The 18,733-nt window shown below is 43.8% G+C and overlaps 1 protein-coding gene across 1 annotated transcript in view; it reads left to right on the top strand.

The window, feature by feature from the left end:
* LOC124788611 overlaps window positions 1–18,733 on the top strand; it is a 69,121-nt gene that overhangs the window by 11,835 nt on the left and 38,553 nt on the right. Inside the window, exons 2-3 of the mRNA XM_047255881.1 lie at window positions 7,040–7,730; window positions 7,802–8,411. Of these exons, the coding sequence (XP_047111837.1) occupies window positions 7,040–7,730; window positions 7,802–8,411 (1,301 nt within the window). The remainder of the gene's footprint in view (window positions 1–7,039; window positions 7,731–7,801; window positions 8,412–18,733) is intronic.

The following is an 18,733-nucleotide window of genomic DNA, read 5'->3' as shown; positions in this document are numbered from 1 at the left end:
GCACTAGTGAGCTGAGTTATTATGTATAGATTCTTGGGTTAGACCGCACAATAATCCGAGACGGAAAACCAACACATAATCCTAACTTTCTCAACTGGGGAGTGGTAATTCTTGTGTTTATGTGTTTGTGTTACACGAATTTTGTGGGTGAATACAGGGTGTTGCAAAAAGGTACGGCCAAACTTTCAGGAAACATTCCTCACACACAAATAAAGAAAGATGTTGTGTGGACATGTGTCCGGAAACGCTTAATTTCCATGTTAGAGCTCATTTTAGTTTCTTCAGTATGTACTGTACTTCCTCGATTCACCGCCATGATTTCATACGGGATACTCTACCTGTGCTGCTACAACATGTGCCTCTACAAGTCCGACACAACATGTGGTTCATGCACGATGGAGCTCCTGCACATTTCAGTCGAAATGTTCGTACGCTTCTCAACAACAGATTCGGTGAGCGATGGATTGGTAGAGGCGAACCAATTCCATGGCCTCCACGCTCTCCTGACCTCAACCCTCTTGGCTTTCATTTATGGGGGCATTTGAAAGCTCTTGTCTACGCAACCCTGGTACCAAAGGTAGAGACTCTTCGTGCTCGTATTGTGGACGGCTGTGATACAATACGCCGTTCTCCAGGGCTGCATCAGCGCATCAGGGATTCCATGCGACGGAGGATGGATGCATGTATCCTCGCTAACGGAGGACATTTTGAACATTTCCTGTAACAAAGTGTTTGAAGTCACGCTGGTACGTTCTGTTGCTGTGTGTTTCCATTCCATGATTAATGTGATTTGAAGAGAAGTAATAAAATGAGCTCTAGCATGGAAAGTAAGCGTTTCCGGACACATGTCCACATAACATATTTTCTTTTTTTGTGTGTGAGGAATGTTTCCTGAAAGTTTAGCGGTACCTTTTTGTAACACCCTGTATATTCTGGGGGAGTTACGTACAATATGCTGTCAGCTATCTTCCCCAGTATTTATTCTCTAAGTTCTCCTGTTGTTCATTATTTACCACCGGAAAAATGCTAATTTCTCAGCGGTTATTCGGCCTGATTACGTCTATTATGGTTACGTTAATTTGTACCTCTGTCATGCGACCGATAATCGCTCATAACAAAGCCGCGGAAAGTGCGTAACTCAGACACATTCATCAGTCATTCAATTAGGAATCCGCAAGAGGCGTTGCTAATCGTTCAACTCGTAGCTAGTAGAGACATTTGCCTCTGTATAATTCTCTACGATATCATTTTCGCCATTGACTGGAGAAAGTATTTTTTTCATAATTGCCATTTCGGCCTTAGTGTCTTTATCAAGTGGTGCCCTGCAAACGACTGTCCTTCAGCACATCTCAAACTTTAAAAATCTTCCGACTTATACACATGCCATCGTCGTATCTGAGCCTTATAACAATGTTAACATCCTTAACGTAAACCCCAATAAATCACTGCTCTTGTACACTGTTTACATACGATGATGACATGTGTACATATCGCATGATTTTTAAAGTGTGACATGCGCTGCACCACACCACTTGATAATGGCCCTAAGGCCGAAACGGCGTTGTCAAAATAAATACTTTTTACAGTCAGATCCGAAAATGTCTTTTGAAAAATTGGTTATGAAGTTTGCTTTAGTCACTAATACACTCTACCATCATGCTAGTCGCATCAGTAATCTTCCCAATGAGACATCACCCAAATCGTCTCTCTAGTTACAAAGATTCAGACTTTTTGTAAGACTGAAGGCGTCTATAAACCCGTCGCCGGTCGGTAGTAGGCTAAGCGACGCGACACTGTGCTGGCGTCGTATGTGCAAGCCCACTGCGATTTGACGATGACGTTCTCTTCCGCTTCGTGGCGTTCCGCTGACGTCCACTGTGAATCGACCTTTACCCGTAACAGAAAATTGCCATCACGGTGTAACAAGCACAGCGGAGGGTCGTCATAAATTTTCCGCCGCCATCGTCGTTTCCTGTGACAAGCATCGCATCTGCTAGACAGCTTTTCTCTTCCTGCTCCGACCTGCCATAATTCCGCTGGCACAGTAAGGGACGCAACAGCGGAATTTCAAAGAAGCGAACTGCAAAATTCAACCAGTCCGCGTTGGCGCTGGCCCGCCCCCTCACACGTCACTCCGAACACGTAACGTTACACGCGCCTACCATCGAAAGACGCACGGACTGCGCCTCTGTGCAGCCCACTAGGTATTCAGCGCTACCAGATACACAAAATCCGTTCCGTCGCAATACCACAGTCTACCAACAAATACTTAAATAGTAGGGACACTGGTAAATTCCATTTGTGACACTGGCGCAAAAATAGTCCGTATGTTCTACCTCTACTTCATAAAGCGGCATTCGACGCCCCACATATTGTCTACTATGTAACCACAATATTGGCTGCTAATGGCAACAGGTTGCAGGGTTAGTCGACGGGTCACTCACAACAGCTCTGCAGTGACAGTGGTGTTGAGACAAAGCAGAGCAATGGCAACAATACACAAAGCAAACATTGAATTATATCTACGACAACAGTTGCCGAAGTTCACTTTTCGTCAGAAGGGAACACAAGAAATTTCGAGGAGTAGGAAATAAGTGACAGATGAAATATTAGCGTTTCTACATGACGAGTCAGTGGAATGTGTGGTGTCGTATACGCTCGAGTGTTCAGACAATGTACATAAGGAGCTATGGGGAAAGGAAGAAAAGAAACGGAAGCACTGGTGTTGGAACAAGGACTGTGAGGAAAGCCTGGAGAGACTGGAGCAGCAAGAAGGACCCGGAAAAATGGGTTCTTAGGAGCAAGAAAGGAAGCGGCCCGAACAATAAGATGGACAAGAAGACAGGAGATGAAGCAGGAACTGGAAGAGATTGATACCAACTTCAGGAAAAACAACAGAAGACACTTTTTCGGGAAATTCAAAAAAAGTCTGATTGGATACAAGGGTAGAGAACTGTTTATAAGAGATAATTTCAGGGGAGCTGGCTGTTAATGCGAAGGAGAACTGTCGGATTTTAGCAGAGCACTTTCACGTTCTGCTAAACTGTGAACCACCTGAAGAAGAGCTGGAACTGGGGACTGACACAGAAGAGAGAGAGCCACGCCCTCCGACCAGGGAGGAAGTCGCACGTGCCGTAGCGATCTAAAGAATAATAAGGCAACTGGAGAAGATGGTATAGCAGCCGAGATGATAAAGTGGGGAGGAAACAAAGCAATAGACAATATGACTAACATAATTCACCAGATCTGGAGAACAAAGAAGTTGCCAGAAGGATGGAAGAATGCAATTGTAGTACCAATACATAAGAAGGGGGACAAGAGAGATGCAAACAACTACAGAGGAATGTCGCTACTAGAGGACGGATACAAGGTGCTGTCAAAACTATTGCTCAAGATAGTAGAAGAACAGTTAGAAAGTACAGTTGGCGACGACCAAGCGGGATTCAGGAAGGGACGGGGTTGTATAGAACAGATATTTATCCTGAAGCAACTGATAGAAAATAGGGCCCTAAACAACGAAAAGACAGTAATAACCTTCGTGGACTTCACAAAGGCATACGACTCCATCGACAGACAGACTCTTGTTAGGATCCTGAAGAACAGAGGACTTGATGGAATTACACAGGGTGAGATTCAGAGGAGCACTGTCAGAAGAATTTCAGATCAAGACTGGTGTTAAACAGGGAGATGGATTGTCATCATTGTTGTTCAATATAGCACTGGACGAAGTGATCAGGCAATGGAGAGTAATAAACGAGGAAATGGGAATACCAAAGACCCATATGGGGCACAAAAAGGACAACAAGGCTCAAGTGGACTGCCTAGCCTTTGCAGACGACATAGCAATAGTAAGTGAGACGGAAGAAGACGCAAAGACACAACTTGACAACTTAAGTAAGGTAGCCAGAAAGGTGGGACTGAGGATAGCCTATAACAAGACAAAGACATTAAATACCCCTGCAGACTGGGAAACACTGGAAGGCATAGTGGAAATGGTGGACAAATTTAAATACCTTGGATAATTTATAACAGAAAGGAACAGGAGCAAGGAGAGAATAACAGAGAGAATAAACAAGATGAGGTCAGCCTTCTGCATGACGAGAGAGATATACCATAAAAAGAATATATCCACAGAGGCAAAGATAAGCCACTACAAGGCAACGGTGAGGAATGCAGTATTATATGCTGCTGAGACGATGACACTAGGAAGAAATGGGGCAGAACAACTAGATAAAGAAGAGAGAAAAATATTGAGAAAAATACTAGGTCCCAAAAGAGGTGGAGAGAGGTGGATGCGAATACCTAGGGAAGAGCTGTACCGGAACATGAGAACAATATCATGGGAAATCAGACTCAAAAGGGCAAGATTTGCTGGACATGTAGTTAGGATGAGTATGGACAGAATGACGAAGAGAGTGTGGGAAACAACAGGGAGGACAAGGGGAAAGACAGGAACCTAGTGGGTTGCTGAACTTTGGAAAGAATGGTTGGAACTGGGGATCAAGGTCGAAGGATAGGAAAATTGCAGGAACAAATATACACCGACCAATATGCCGGAGATCAATGACAGAGAAGAATACGGAAAAAGATTAGAGTTTCGCCAGTGGAGCCGGCAGGAGAAACGGACACTGAAGATCTCGGAAGAAGAGCGGGAGAGACGAAGAGAAAGAATGAAAAGGTTCTGGGAGAAGAAGAGGAGAATGCAGTCCACGGAGGGGCTACCCGTGGTCCTACAAAGGCCGTAACGCAAGAATAAGAAGAAGAAGGAGCACAATGATGATGACACGTGCTCAGCAAGTGAAACTTACATTGAAACAGGTATCGAGTCATGTAGCTCATTATCCTTGTAGGACAGGAAGCCACAAATCCCGTCTCCAGTGAAACATAGTAAAGAACTATACTAAACACAATTACGTATACGGAAGATCATCCGCTGCATAGTGAGAACATAGTTATGAACATACGTCGAATAAGTCTGCAGCGACATTGCTGTGTTGTGCATACGAAAAGCTACAGATATTCAAGGGAGGACAAGGCGCGCTTGTTACAAAAACTGGTGTTCGCGCGTTTCATAGATGCTCGACACAATTTACATGATAGTGACATACTACGTTACGCACGTCAAATTGCTCATGACGTAGATTATAGTGATTTCAAGGGAAGGGAACAGTGCTACAGTGCTACAGTGCTACAGAATTGAAACATGTAAGACAACAAAATTTCAAAAAATGCGTCAACTTGACGATGGACAGCAAACTTCAGAATCGATCCGTAAATTTGTAGATGAGATAACCAAACTTATCCTATCGTCCAGTAAGTAATTTGGTTTCAACTTCGACCAATAGGCATTTGAGGAGGAAATGCGTGTGAAAGGGAGCCTGGAAGTTAAAGGTACCAAGAGAGTTGTATCAAGATCAACTAACATCGACATCTTAACGCAGTCATATACAATAATGCCAACTGTTACTCTGGATGGTAAATTGGCTAGAAAGTTATTTACTGTCCTGTGAGAGCTGCTCTTTCCCCTACTATTCTTTCTCGTGTGCTTGATCTTCCAAGGGAAGTAGAGAATGTTTACGTTACTGCAAACAACAGTGGGGAAAGAGCGTAAGAGAACTACAACTATGGCATGAGCATTCCTCCTGGCCGATAACAGGTCAAAATAATTTGTTTTTGCTTGATTCCTGGTCTGCGTATAAAAATCATACTCCTTTCGACAAACTACCGCTCCTGAAAAGTGTGTGAGATTGCAGTTCATATCACTTGGAATCAGCGGAAAAATTCAGCCTGTGGATGTTGGTTTTCTCCGTGCCTATTAAACATATTTAGCTAGAAAATATTTTTCATTCTGAAAAAGTTCCCATTCGTAGAGCAATGGTGTACGTTTATATTAATGTAAACAGGGGGCTCCCGTCTTGGGAGTATGTGGGTGACAACCACACGGGCCCTTAGCTAAGCCTGGCATTACTTCCACTTACTTGCGTCAGGCTTCTCCTGTTTCTTTTCCTATCCGGCACCCCTCGGCCAACTCTTGGTTTCTTCGACCCCAACGGTATTAGGTTTCCGAGGCCCAAGGGTGTCTTTCACTTTCCTCTCTAGTATCTATTATCTACCCTTCGACCCAACGGCGAAACGAGCGGAAGAAGAATCTTATATCCCAGGTTCTCAACGATCGTGGAGGCGGAAGAGGTCATGCCAGACGAACTGACTGTAAAGGCGCCGCTCAGCCATCATTGAGCTCGCGGCAGTTCGTTGCAGTTCTGGTACCGGAAGTCACATATCACATACATATGTGCCGTGATGAATTGTTCCAGAATCATAGTGTGTGGGTCACTTCCTCGCAAGCTGTAATCCACCTGAAATAAATTCACGCAAATGGCAATTTCTCCTGTCATTTTCTCTAAAGACCAATGGCGATGGGATAAGGACGATGGTAGCAGGCTCCGAGTGAGGCTGGAAGCTACTAGTCTGGACCTGCACATTGGCGGCAGGTGTCTGATGGTCGCCTTCCTGAGAACCCGTGTGACTACTCAGGAATCCGGTCCTGCATCTGCGACTGGGCAGGCCTATTTCGGATGACCGCTGCCCACCCTGGATGGGGAAGGCCCTACAAAATGTGGGCTAAACATCGGAAGTCACACTTTAACCGGGCTGGGAATCCGCACCCAGTAGGTCATTCCTTATACTGCGGACGTAAACAAAAGAAGAATGAAATGATTATGACAATAGGGACATGGAATGTGAGGACCCTCCTGGACGTGAACAACTACAGGCCAGAGAGAAGAACCGCTCTTATCACCCAAGGACTAGCCCGGCTAGATATAGACATAGCTGCCTTGAGTGAGACAAGACTCTCAGGTGAGGGACACATTAGTGAGGTACGTTCAGGGTACACCATCTTCTGGAAGGGAAAGGATGCAGGAGAACCACGCATCCATGGTGCAGGATTTGTCGTAAAAACGAAAATAGTGAAAGATCTTCGACTTGCACCTGTCTCAATTAATGGAAGACTGATGACTCAGAGTACCCATTGGTTCAGCCAGATTCATCACCTTCGTCTCTGCATATGCTCCTACTTTAGACAGTGATGAAGACACAAAGAATCAGTTCTACCACCAACTGAACAGTACTCTCTCTAAAATACCCATTCAAGATAAATTAATTTTACTTGGTGATTTCAATGCCAGAATGGGAAGGGACAACCGTTTTTGGAGAGAGGTCATGGGTAAACAAGGGGTGGTAAACTGCAATGCAAATGGGTTGTTACTTCTTGGTCTATGTGCTGAGCACGAGCTTTTCATCTCCAATACCCAATTCCGTTTGCGTAACCGCTATAAGACCACATGGATGCACCCACGCTCCAAACATTGGCATCTTATAGACTACGTTATTACGCGACAGCGTGACAAGAAAGACATTCTCATCACAAAAGCAGCACTAAACATCGATGAGTGCTGGGCTGACCATATACTTTTAGTCAGCCGTTTGAGAGTACCAAAGTATCGCAAGCCACGATCCCACTTTTCAAACCCACCACGCAGAAAATTCAACATAAGCAACCTGAACAACAAAAACGTTCGCTCACACTTCCAAGACATACTGTCTGAACAACTTAACAAAGCTCCAGCAACCACAGATGACGTCGAACAAGAATGGACCACATTAAAGAACATCATCAAAGAAACTGCTGAGAATGTTGTTGGTTTTAGTGCACGGAAAAGAAGTGACTGGTTTGATGACAACCATGGACCACATTAAAGAACATCATCAAAGAAACTGCTGAGAATGTTGTTGGTTTTAGTGCACGGAAAAGAAGTGACTGGTTTGATGACAACCATGGAGAAATCCAAGCCATCATCAATGCAAAGCGGGATGCTTACCTATCCCTTGCTCAAGATCCGTCCTGCGCAGAAAAGAAAGCACACTTTCAAGAACTCAAGCAGAAATGTCAAAGTAAAATACGAGTAATCAAGAACAAATGGTGGCAACAGAAAGCCACAGAACTCCAAAATCTTTCCGATGCAAGGAACCTGCGTGGCTTCTACGCTGGTATTAAAGAGCTGTATGGACCTATCCGCTCCTCATCAGGAACACTGAAAGCTGCTGACAACTCCACCATTCTTACTGAAAGTCAGGACATCTTAAATCGTTGGAAAGAGCACTTCAGCTCACTGTTAAACCGCCCTTCTACTGCCGCTAGAGATTTTCTCAAAAATGTCCCACAGCACCCCCCAAAACCCTGGATGGCTGATCCTCCAACTTTTCAAGAATTCTGCAAGGCACTCAAGAGTGTGAAACCTGGGAAGGCTGCTGGACCTGACAGCATCCCGATGGAGCTTACTGATGGTGGCGGCTTGCCTCTAAAAACTAGACTCTTCTCACTCATTCTATTAATGTGGGAAACCCGCAAGGTACCAGCTGACTTGAAGAACTCCACAATTGTCACCATCTTCAAGAAGGGCGACAGAAGCGTCTGTGGTAACTACCGGGGAATATCTCTACTCTCTGTCACTGGCAAAATTTTTGCAAGAATCCCTTTAAATCGCCTCCAGACACTTTCAGAGACTATACTACCTTAGTCTCAATACGGGTTTCGACCTTCAAGAGGGACAATTGACATGATTTTCTGTGCATGACAACTACAGGAGAAGTGCAGAGAACAGCAAAAGCCTTTACTATATGTTTTCTACGATCTAGAAAAGGCCTTTGATACAGTTCCCAGAGAAGCCATGTGGATGGTCTTAAAACGCTTCGGCTGCCCTAAACATTTTGTTGACCTGAATGAAGCTCTCCACGATGATATGACTGGACAGGTCCTCTGCCAGAATGAAACGACTGGTGAATTCCCAATAACAAGTGGGTTTAAACAAGGATGCATTCTTGCACCAACATTATTTGCATTGTATCTGGCAGCTATGCTTTACAAGACAACCGTAAACAATGCAGGAATAGAACTAAAGTACAGGTTTGATGGAGGATTATTCAACCAGTCCAGACTCCATTCAAAAAGGTTCACCAGTACCACTCGTGTGACAGAGCTGCAGTATGCTGATGACAATGCTTCTCCAGCTCATTCACCTGCAGAGTTGCAGCTGTCAGTTGATTCCTTCAGCAGGGCGTACGAACGATTTGGTCTCTCCATCAATATTCCAAAGACAAAGGTGATGGTGCAGCCAACTCCTGGCTCCTCCGTTCCTGACTTCAGCATATCCATTTATGATACACCCTTGGAACAAGTGGACTATTTCCTCTACCTGGGAAGCATACTGTCATCTAACTGCTCATCTGGAAAAGACGTGGAGAATAGATTACGTGCTGCCCATGTAGCATTTGGACGTCTTACAAAGCGTGTCTTCCTGAATAAAGACCTAACACTGTACACCAAACTGATGGTGTACAAAGCTGTAGTCATTTCCTCCCTGCTCTATGGTTGCGAAACCTGGACGTTATATCGCTGTGATCTGAAGAAACTAGAACGCTTCAACCAACAGAAGCTAAGATATATCATGAACCTGAAATGGGATGACTTCATATCCAACACGGCTGTTCTTGAGAAAGCAAAAATGTATAGCGTGGAAGCTCTTGTCATTGGGCATCAACTCAGACGGGTCGGACATGTCCAGCGGATGAAAAATGACAGACTTCCACGCCAAATGCTATTCAGTGAAGTGAGCACAGGTAAAAGGCCACGAGGTGCCCCTCTCAAACGTTATAAGGATCAGTACAAGAAAAATCTGAAAAACTTGAACATCGATCCGAGTAACTGGTCCACAACAGCAGAAGACCGAAGTCGCTGGCGCTCAGTTACCTCAAATGCTCTTCAAAACTTTGAGCTGGAACGTCGAAGAATGGAGGATGACAAACGCCGGAGATGTAAGCTCCTCCAGGCTCAGCCATGTCCTCCACCTTCCATCAGCTGTAATGTCTGTGGCCGCCTGTTCCACGCTAGGACTGGATTGCTAAGGCATCAACGACACTTCCACGCCTGAACCGTGAGAAAGGAAATCTCAGGAGAGAAATGAAAACTCGGATACGAGTATCAGCAGACGACGATTAAACATATTATCAACTGTCTGCAGCTACGCCTTAAAGGCTACCTAGTCAATTTCACCATAAGCTCCACAACAGACTGTTCGCGTTCGGTTGCGTGCTGTTACATTTCATCAGTTTTCATCATCCCGTTACACCAATACGAGTCTACGCGCATTCTTTAAGAGTGAATGCCTATCTGAAAGTACTGCACAGTTCTTACTCCCAATGTGCTCGCCTTCGATCTTAATGGTGCGAACCTTCGTGATCACTGCGGCGCGCCATTTTTTATTCGGCATTCATAGTGCAAGTTAATGGTCTGTTTTAATGTTCCTTGAATGTCGAGGATGTCCATTTTTTGAAATAGAAGATTGATCTCTGCACCTTCCGGACACTCATTTTTCTGTCGCCTTCCTGATGCACATGGTGAGTATTAGCGGCTAAAATTTTCTATGTAATAATTGTTAACACAGCACTTTCAAATGAGCCTTAGTAGAGACAGAACTTGCGACCTCGCACTCAGGGGGTTCCCTGTCAGACATCACTTTTAGGTATCCAGGAGCTTTTTATATAAGGTTAAGTGTACTACAACGAAACTTTTGCTCCTGTATAACTAGCAAAAACTGCAATGGTAAAATGTGTTGCTTTACCTTACAATTTAATCGTGGTTATGTGTAACGTATTGACCCGAATATAAGCCGCACTGTTCCCTGAAATCTGACCACGAAGAAATAGGCTAAGGGTTATCTGCACGACCCTACAAATACCGGTATATTATCGAACCATATAAACTTCCACCTTAGTGGTCGTTCCTTACTTCGATGAGGTGTTAATAATATCGCTACAATATAACCACTGACATTTCATTTAGATACCTTGGTCATAGTTCCATTATTTCATTCAACAGTACAGGCGCAGCTTTTCTCTAACCAAGGTGTAAAATTTCAACAATGAGTGTTAAAGGCGATGATGTTAATTTTGAAACCAGCACATATTCATAGAGAAGCTGGCAAAAGGTTAAGTGTGGGCGAATCTAATGTGTGGCATTGTATCGTATTGGAAAAAAATCTACAAACTGCCGTTTCATTAAGGATATCCTACAGGAAAATGCCTAGGACACTGGACTCGAAACGAACAACAGCTAAAGTTACTGTGATGTTAGTATTCCCCCCCCCCCCTCCCCCCGCTTACGTTTTGCCCAACGATAATTTCCATAAGGTACTGATAATTCGTTGTCGACAAAAAGGTTAGATGACTGCAGAATTAATTGTTAAAGTGATAACTGCTGTCTGGAATCGCTGACCTGATCTGTTACTCATTAAGAGAACAATGCTAGAGTTGAATGCCTTTAAAAATTACCTCACACCTGAAGCGAAGAATCAAGTTTCTGCATAAAAGAGAGATCCAAAAGTTTCATCTGTAGTTAAGACTTCAAAGCAGCAGGTAGTTGGTGTCCTAATAATCATTTCCTTTAAAGACCGTCTCTAAAAACGCTATTCTGATTGACTTTTAGAAGGAGATTTTGCACTAACTCCATCAGCCTCATGTGTTAGTCCATTCTCTCTTCACAGCGCAAGTATCACCAGATTCTGTCATCAAAGGGTTCAAGAAGTGCTATGTGTCCACTGTCCTGCATGGCAGGAAGGACGACGTAATTTCTGGACAGAGTGACAAGAATACTGACAGTGGTGACAACAGTGAAGACTGTGACAAGAAGGCTGGCTTATTGTGTAATTTACTTACATCACAATATAAGAACTGGATCGAATGTACTGTGAACAAATGGTTCAAATGGCTCTAAGCACTATGGAACTTAACATCTGAGGTCATGAGTCCCCTAGACTTAGAAGTATGCTGCCCTGAGGTAGATCATTTTGGTAAACTGGAGAGTAAAGCTTGTCAATGATATTCAGACAATATCTGACAACATCTTTAAAAAATTTACTGCTGCATAGTAAGTACAAAGCAAAGCGCAAAATCATTGAAAGGTAGATTTTTATTGAACTGCATTTGTCAACTATAAGAGCAATACAAAAAACATTCAGTAACTGCAATAGGATAAACTTTTCACAGGATCCGTCCCAAAACAAAAAGAAATAGTTGTATTTAAAGGCAAAGAGTGGCCAAAAATTTATGTCCAAACACTTGTTAACGACATCAACAATATGTAAACAAAACTGCAAACTGCTGAATTCAGTTGTGAGACGTTTCTTCCCAAAGAAATCTTAAGGAATGCAGTCATAAGTTGACAAGAATCAGTACTAGTGGCACTGATAAAGGGTGGAAACCACCAGCAGCCCACGAGGAGTCAGTGTATAACATAGTCCTTGTCAGTCTCTCTACAAAATTTTCGTTTGCATTAGCTCCACTTTTAGTGATGCTTCACTGCATTGCCCTATAGCAAAAAAAAAAAAAAAAAAAGTTTCTGCTCTGCATTGCTCACCCTCATTTGCAATAGAATTCTAGCATTTATTTTGAGTTCAAACGTATTCCCTTATTTGGAACAAAATATAGTTTTTTCCCTGACAGTTTTAGTTTGAAGCAGGTTTGGGGAATGCGGTTCACATTAAACCCACATTTTCCTAAAGCTGACAGCAAATCCAAGATTTTGCAAAGCCATCCCGATTCCGTTGGTCATAATGGATGAGGTTAAGACTCAACTAGACAGACTAGAACAACAGCAACGTTTGTTTCGTGCTTCCCAGTCAGTGGGTTTCCCCATTGGAGGCCGTCAGTCTGGGCGCCCTCCGGTTCTGTGGACAATTAATGCTCCAGCAGACATTCTGATGCATTACCTCGTCTAGATGAGTCCTTTCCTAAACTTTCAAGAGACAACTAGTCTCAAGGATTGATCTAGCACTGGCATATTTTCAATTGCCTCACGGATGACACTAGTTTTGAACACAATGTTCGGTGTGTTTCAATTTAATAGGTTGCTTTTTGACGCAGACAGCGCCCCCTGCATAAATACGTTTCTTGGACAGACTACTTTAAGCATTCCGTATCCTGTGAATCATCTCAACGATTTTATTGTCACTGGTCATATAACGGTCGAAAATTTGCACAAAATATGTAATTTTTCAAGTTGTGCCTTCTTTCAACCAGCGGTCGCATATTAAATTATATCCTCAGCGAAAAGGGTTTTCTATCCATTACAGAGCATGTAGATGCTATCGATCCGGTTCAAAAAAGCTGCACACGAAAATGTGACTTTTCAAGTGGACATATCTCGGGTTCTATTGATCACACAGGAAAGGGGTTTCGGATAGCCCTTGGCCAAGCGACCATTTGTACAACTGTCGGAAGAACAGGCTCACTATAACTATCCTACAGTACTAGCTCAAAATTTAAACATTACACACTTCCTCCAGTCTGAGTAAATTGAGCAAAGCGGTTGGTTCTTCTGCATTACATGTGTTCTAGGATGGACTTGAGGACAATATTATGGAAATGAAAGAGGATGTAGATGAAGATGAAATAGGAGATACGATAGTGCGTGATGAGTTTGACAGAGCACTGAAAGACCTGAGTCGAAACAAGGCCCCGGGAGTGGACAACATTCCATTAGAACTACTGACGGCCTTGGGAAAGCCAGTCCTGACAAAACTCTACCATCTGGTGAGCAAGATGTATGAGACAGGCGAAATACCCTCAGACTTCAAGAAGAATATAATAATCCCAAAGAAATCAGGTGTTGACAGATATGAAAATTACCGAACTATGAGTTTAATAAGTCACAGTTGCAAAATACTAACGTGAATTCTTTACAGACGAATGGAAAAACTGATAGAAGCCGACCTCGGGGAAGATCAGTTTGGATTCCGTAGAAATATTGGAACACGTGAGGCAATACTGACTCTACGACTTATCTTAAGGAAAGGCAAACCTACGTTTCTAGCCTTTGTAGGCTTAGGGAAACCTTTTGACAATGTTGACTGGAATACTCTCTTTCAAATTCTAAAGGAGCCAGGGGTAAAACACAGGGAGCGAAAGGCTATTTACAATTTGTACGGAAACCAGATGGCAGTTATAAGAGTCGAGGGGCATGAAAGAGATGCAGTGGTTGAGAAGGAAGTGAGACAGGGTTGTATCCTATCCCCGATGTTATTTAATCTGTATATTGAGCAAGCAGTAAAGGAAACAAACGAAAAATTCGGAGTAAGTAATAAAATCCATGGAGAAGAAATAAAAACTTTGAGGTCCGCCGATGACATTGTAATTCTGTCAGAGACAACAAAGGACTTGGAAGAGCAGTTGAACGGAATGGACAATGTCTTGAAGGGAGAATATAAGATGAACATCAACAAAAGCAAAACGAGGATAATGGAATGTAGTCGAATTAAGTCGGGTGATGCTGAGGGAATTAGATTAGGAAATGAGACGCTTAAAGTAGTAAATGAGTTTGCTATTTGGGGAGCAAAATAACTGATGATGGTCAAAGTAGAGAGGATATAAAATGTAGACTGGCAATGGCAAGGAAAGTGTTTCTGAAGAAGAGAAATTTGTTAACGTCGAGTATAGATTTAAGTGTCAGGAAGTCGTTTCTGAAAGTATTTGTATGGAGTGTAGCCATATATGGAAGTGAAACATGGACGATAAATAGTTTAGACAAGAAGAGAATAGAAGCTTTCGAAATGTCGTGCTACAGAAAAATGCTGAAGATTAGATGGGTAGATTCCATAACTAACGAGGAGGTATTGAATAGAATTGGGGAGAAGAGGATTTTGTGGCACAACTTGACATAAAGAAGGGATCGGTTGGTAGGACATGTTCTGAGGCATCAAGGGATCACAAATTTAGCATTAGAGGCCAGCGTGGAGGGTAAAAATCGTAGAGAGAGACCAAGAGATGATTGCACTAAGCAGATTCAGAAGGATGTAGGTTGCAGTAAGTACTGTGAGATGAAGAAGCTTGCACATGATAGAGTAGCATGGAGAGCTGCATCAAACCAGTCTCAGGATTGAAGACCACAGCAACAACAACAACAACAGGGTGGACTTGAGGCAGCTTGTAGAAGCACGGCTTGTTCGTGGGCGTTTCCTAAGAAAAGCACGAAAAACCATGATTCTTGGGTATGAAAAGTACCAACTGTAGGGATGGCCACTTCTGTAATTTGTATTCATGACATATCTTCGAAATTTTTACCACATATTCTTAAGATGATATTCTCGGCGAACTTCAAAACTTTGTTTGCAATCGTTATTCGCTACCGAGATCCAGAAGTTCCAATTTACCATACCTACACAGGAAACGGCAAAAACGGGTTTTGTAGCTGCAGTTACCTAAATAATTAACCGTAGCAATTGGCTCAAATTTTAACTGTACGTTCTTTAGGCATTCTTCTAGAATCGCCATTTTGCCTTTTTCGAAAATGTATATCCGTTATGAAGTTATAGTGTACTAGAAAAACCACTAATTTTGGATACCAAAATTACCTCTTGTGGGAAGGTAACTTCTATAATTTCTGTTCATGGCAAAACGTCGAAATTTTTACCATCCGTTCTTACGACGGTGTCCCCAGAGAACTGTATCAGATCCTTCAAGTATACAGCACTTATGCACGTCAGATATGTGCATAGTATCTGCTCTGAGGCATAAATATAGTTCTGTGAACACACAACAACGGTTTCAAGGTCCTGCAAGGATTCTGTGGTCACCAAACTACGTTTTGGACGCCATTTTTTTGCCAACAGAACTTATGACGCGCTGCTGTTTCTGTAGAATGACCACTTCATGCCTACACAAATATGGCCTAAGTGATACTGCAGTGACAAAAATGGGCTACAAAGTTTCTTAACATGCCCGAAAAGAACTTAAAATGAATGCCAAAAATTACGTAAAACTGGAAAGACTGAAATTTCATTAAATTTTTTCTGATAACTCTTTTAAGATACCTACAAACCATACGCCAGGCTTTTTGCAAAATTTGGAAATTCGTCTTAAGTTCCTATGGGACCAAATCATCGGTCCCTAGGCTTACACATTACCTAATCTAACTTCAACTGACTTACGCTGAGGACAACATACACACTCATGTCTAGGGAGGACTCGAACCTACGACGGAGGGAGTCGCGCGAACCGTGGAAAGGCATCCTATACCTCGCGGCTACCCTGCGAGGACCAGGCTTTTCGATGAACGAAAATCGATGCGCAAAGTATCCAGAAAAAATACAAAGCAAACGATTTTGTGTTGATCTTATACTATGTGTACTTATTTGTTGTTTATATGTGTCAAAATGTATAAATGTTTCAAAGTATATAAATAAACTGACAAAACTTTGCTAACCTGTAAACCTCATTTTATATGAGCAACACACCCTGCTGTAGAGGGTAAAATAAGGAAGCCAGCGGAAAAATGCGAACATGTTACTCTTTAAAAGACTGACAGAAATCTGGGGAACGAGTGGACTCAATCCTCATTCCATCTTCCTCGTAAAAAAATTTTGTTATGCGAACAATTTGTTCTTTTTTACACTGAAAGAGAGTAGTAAACAGACAGTGACACTTGAAGACAGAGGAGACAGTGCCAGTAGGAGAGAAAGAACGGAGGCAGTGACAGTGGGAGAGAGAAAGTGGCACTGAACGAGAAAGACAGACAGAGGAAGACAATGGCAGTGGGAGCGAAAGAGAAAGAATACACTGATGGTCACTGAGAGATAATGGCACTGTAAGAGAAAAAGCCGTCGATGGTGGCAAAAGAAAGAGAAGATTGTGGCAATGAAAATACAGACGAGTGGAGACCATACATAGGCTTGGGGGTGGGGGATCCTGGGCCCTCCCAGATCGGCGAACTTTAACACATAATTACAGGGGAGGACGCACTGTTTGGACCGAAGAAATAATAAGTTGGACCCCCTACCAGAATTTTTAAGGAGCTGAGGTATAGTGAAGTCAGTGGCAGAGGAAAAGAAAGCCAAAAAGGAGACAATGTAAGTGAGAGAGGAGACAGTGGCAGTAGTAGTAGTAGTAGTAGTAGCTTTATTCATCCGTAGATCTCTGTTAACAAGGATATAGGACATGTCAAAGTATTTACAAATTTAGATCAATTTAAAATAAGCTAATTCGTATACACATATACACTCCTGGAAATGGAAAAAAGAACACATTGACACCGGTGTGTCAGACCCAACATACTTGCTCCAGACACTGCGAGAGGGCTGTACAAGCAATGATCACACGCACGGCACAGCGGACACACCAGGAACCGCGGTGTTGGCCGTCGAATGGCGCTAGCTGCTCAGCATTTGTGCACCTCCGCCGTCAGTGTCAGCCAGTTTGCCGTGGCATACGGAGCTCCATCGCAGTCTTTAATACTGGTAGCATGCCGCGACAGCGTGGACGTGAACCGTATGTGCAGTTGATGGACTTTGAGCGAGGGTGTATAGTGGGCATGCGGGAGGCCGGGTGGACGTACCGCTGAATTGCTCAACACGTGGGGCGTGAGGTCTCCACAGTACATCGATATTGTCGCCAGTGGTCGGCGGAAGGTGCACGTGCCCGTCGACCTGGGACCGGACCGCAGCGACGCACGGATGCACGCCAAGACCGTAGGATCCTACGCAGTGCCGTAGGGGACCGCACCGCCACTTCCCAGCAAATTAGGGACACTGTTGCTCCTGGGGTATCGGCGAGGACCATTCGCAACCGTCTCCATGAAGCTGGGCTACGGTTCAGCACACCGTTAGGCCGTCTTCCGCTCACGCCCCAACATCGTGCAGCCCGCCTACAGTGGTGTCGCGACAGGCATGAATGGAGGGACGAATGGAGACGTGTCGTCTTCAGCGATGAGAGTCGCTTCTGCCTTGGTGCCAATGATGGTCGTATGCGTGTTTGGCGCCGTGCAGGTGAGCGCCACAATCGGGACTGCATACGATCGAGGCACACAGGGCCAACACCCGGCATCATGGTGTGGGGAGCGATCTCCTACACTGGCCGTACACCACTGGTGATAGTCGAGGGGACACTGAATAGTGCACGGTACATCCAAACCATCATCGAACCCATCGTTCTACCATTCCTAGACCGGCAAGGGAACTTGCTGTTCCAACAGGACAATGCACGTCCGCATGCATCCCGTGCCACCCAACATGCTCTAGAAGGTATAAGTCAACTACCCTGGCCAGCAAGATCTCCGGATCTGTCTCCCATTGAGCATGTTTGGGACTGGATGAAGCGTCGTCTCACGCGGTCTGCACGTCCAGCACGAACGCTGGTCCAACTGAGGCGCCAGGTGGAAATGGCATGGCAAGCCGTTCCACAGGACTACATCCAGCATCTCTACGATCGTCTCCATGGGAGAATAGCAGCCTGCATTGCTGCGAAAGGTGGATATACACTGTACTAGTGCCGACATTGTGCATGCTCTGTTGCCTGTGTCTATGTGCCTGTGGTTCTGTCAGTGTGATCATGTGATGTATCTGACCCCAGGAATGTGTCAATAAAGTTTCCCCTTCCTGGGACAATGAATTCACGGTGTTCTTATTTCAGTTTCCAGGAGTGTAATTACAGACTTCTAGTAGGAGACAATCATTGGATTTACTCCTGGTATACAATACTTTTTTCACAAGTAACTCATTAAATAATGTAATGCCACAGTGTTCACTCATATCTCACTATCAGTCACTGCACACACAATACACACATTGTTTCATAACATTTCACTCACTAACACACACACACACACACACACACACACACACACACA

Source organism: Schistocerca piceifrons, chromosome 3 (genome assembly GCF_021461385.2).
Source record: "Schistocerca piceifrons isolate TAMUIC-IGC-003096 chromosome 3, iqSchPice1.1, whole genome shotgun sequence".
Taxonomy (NCBI): Eukaryota; Metazoa; Arthropoda; class Insecta; order Orthoptera; family Acrididae; genus Schistocerca; species Schistocerca piceifrons.
This window is presented reverse-complemented; position numbering and strand designations above follow the sequence as displayed.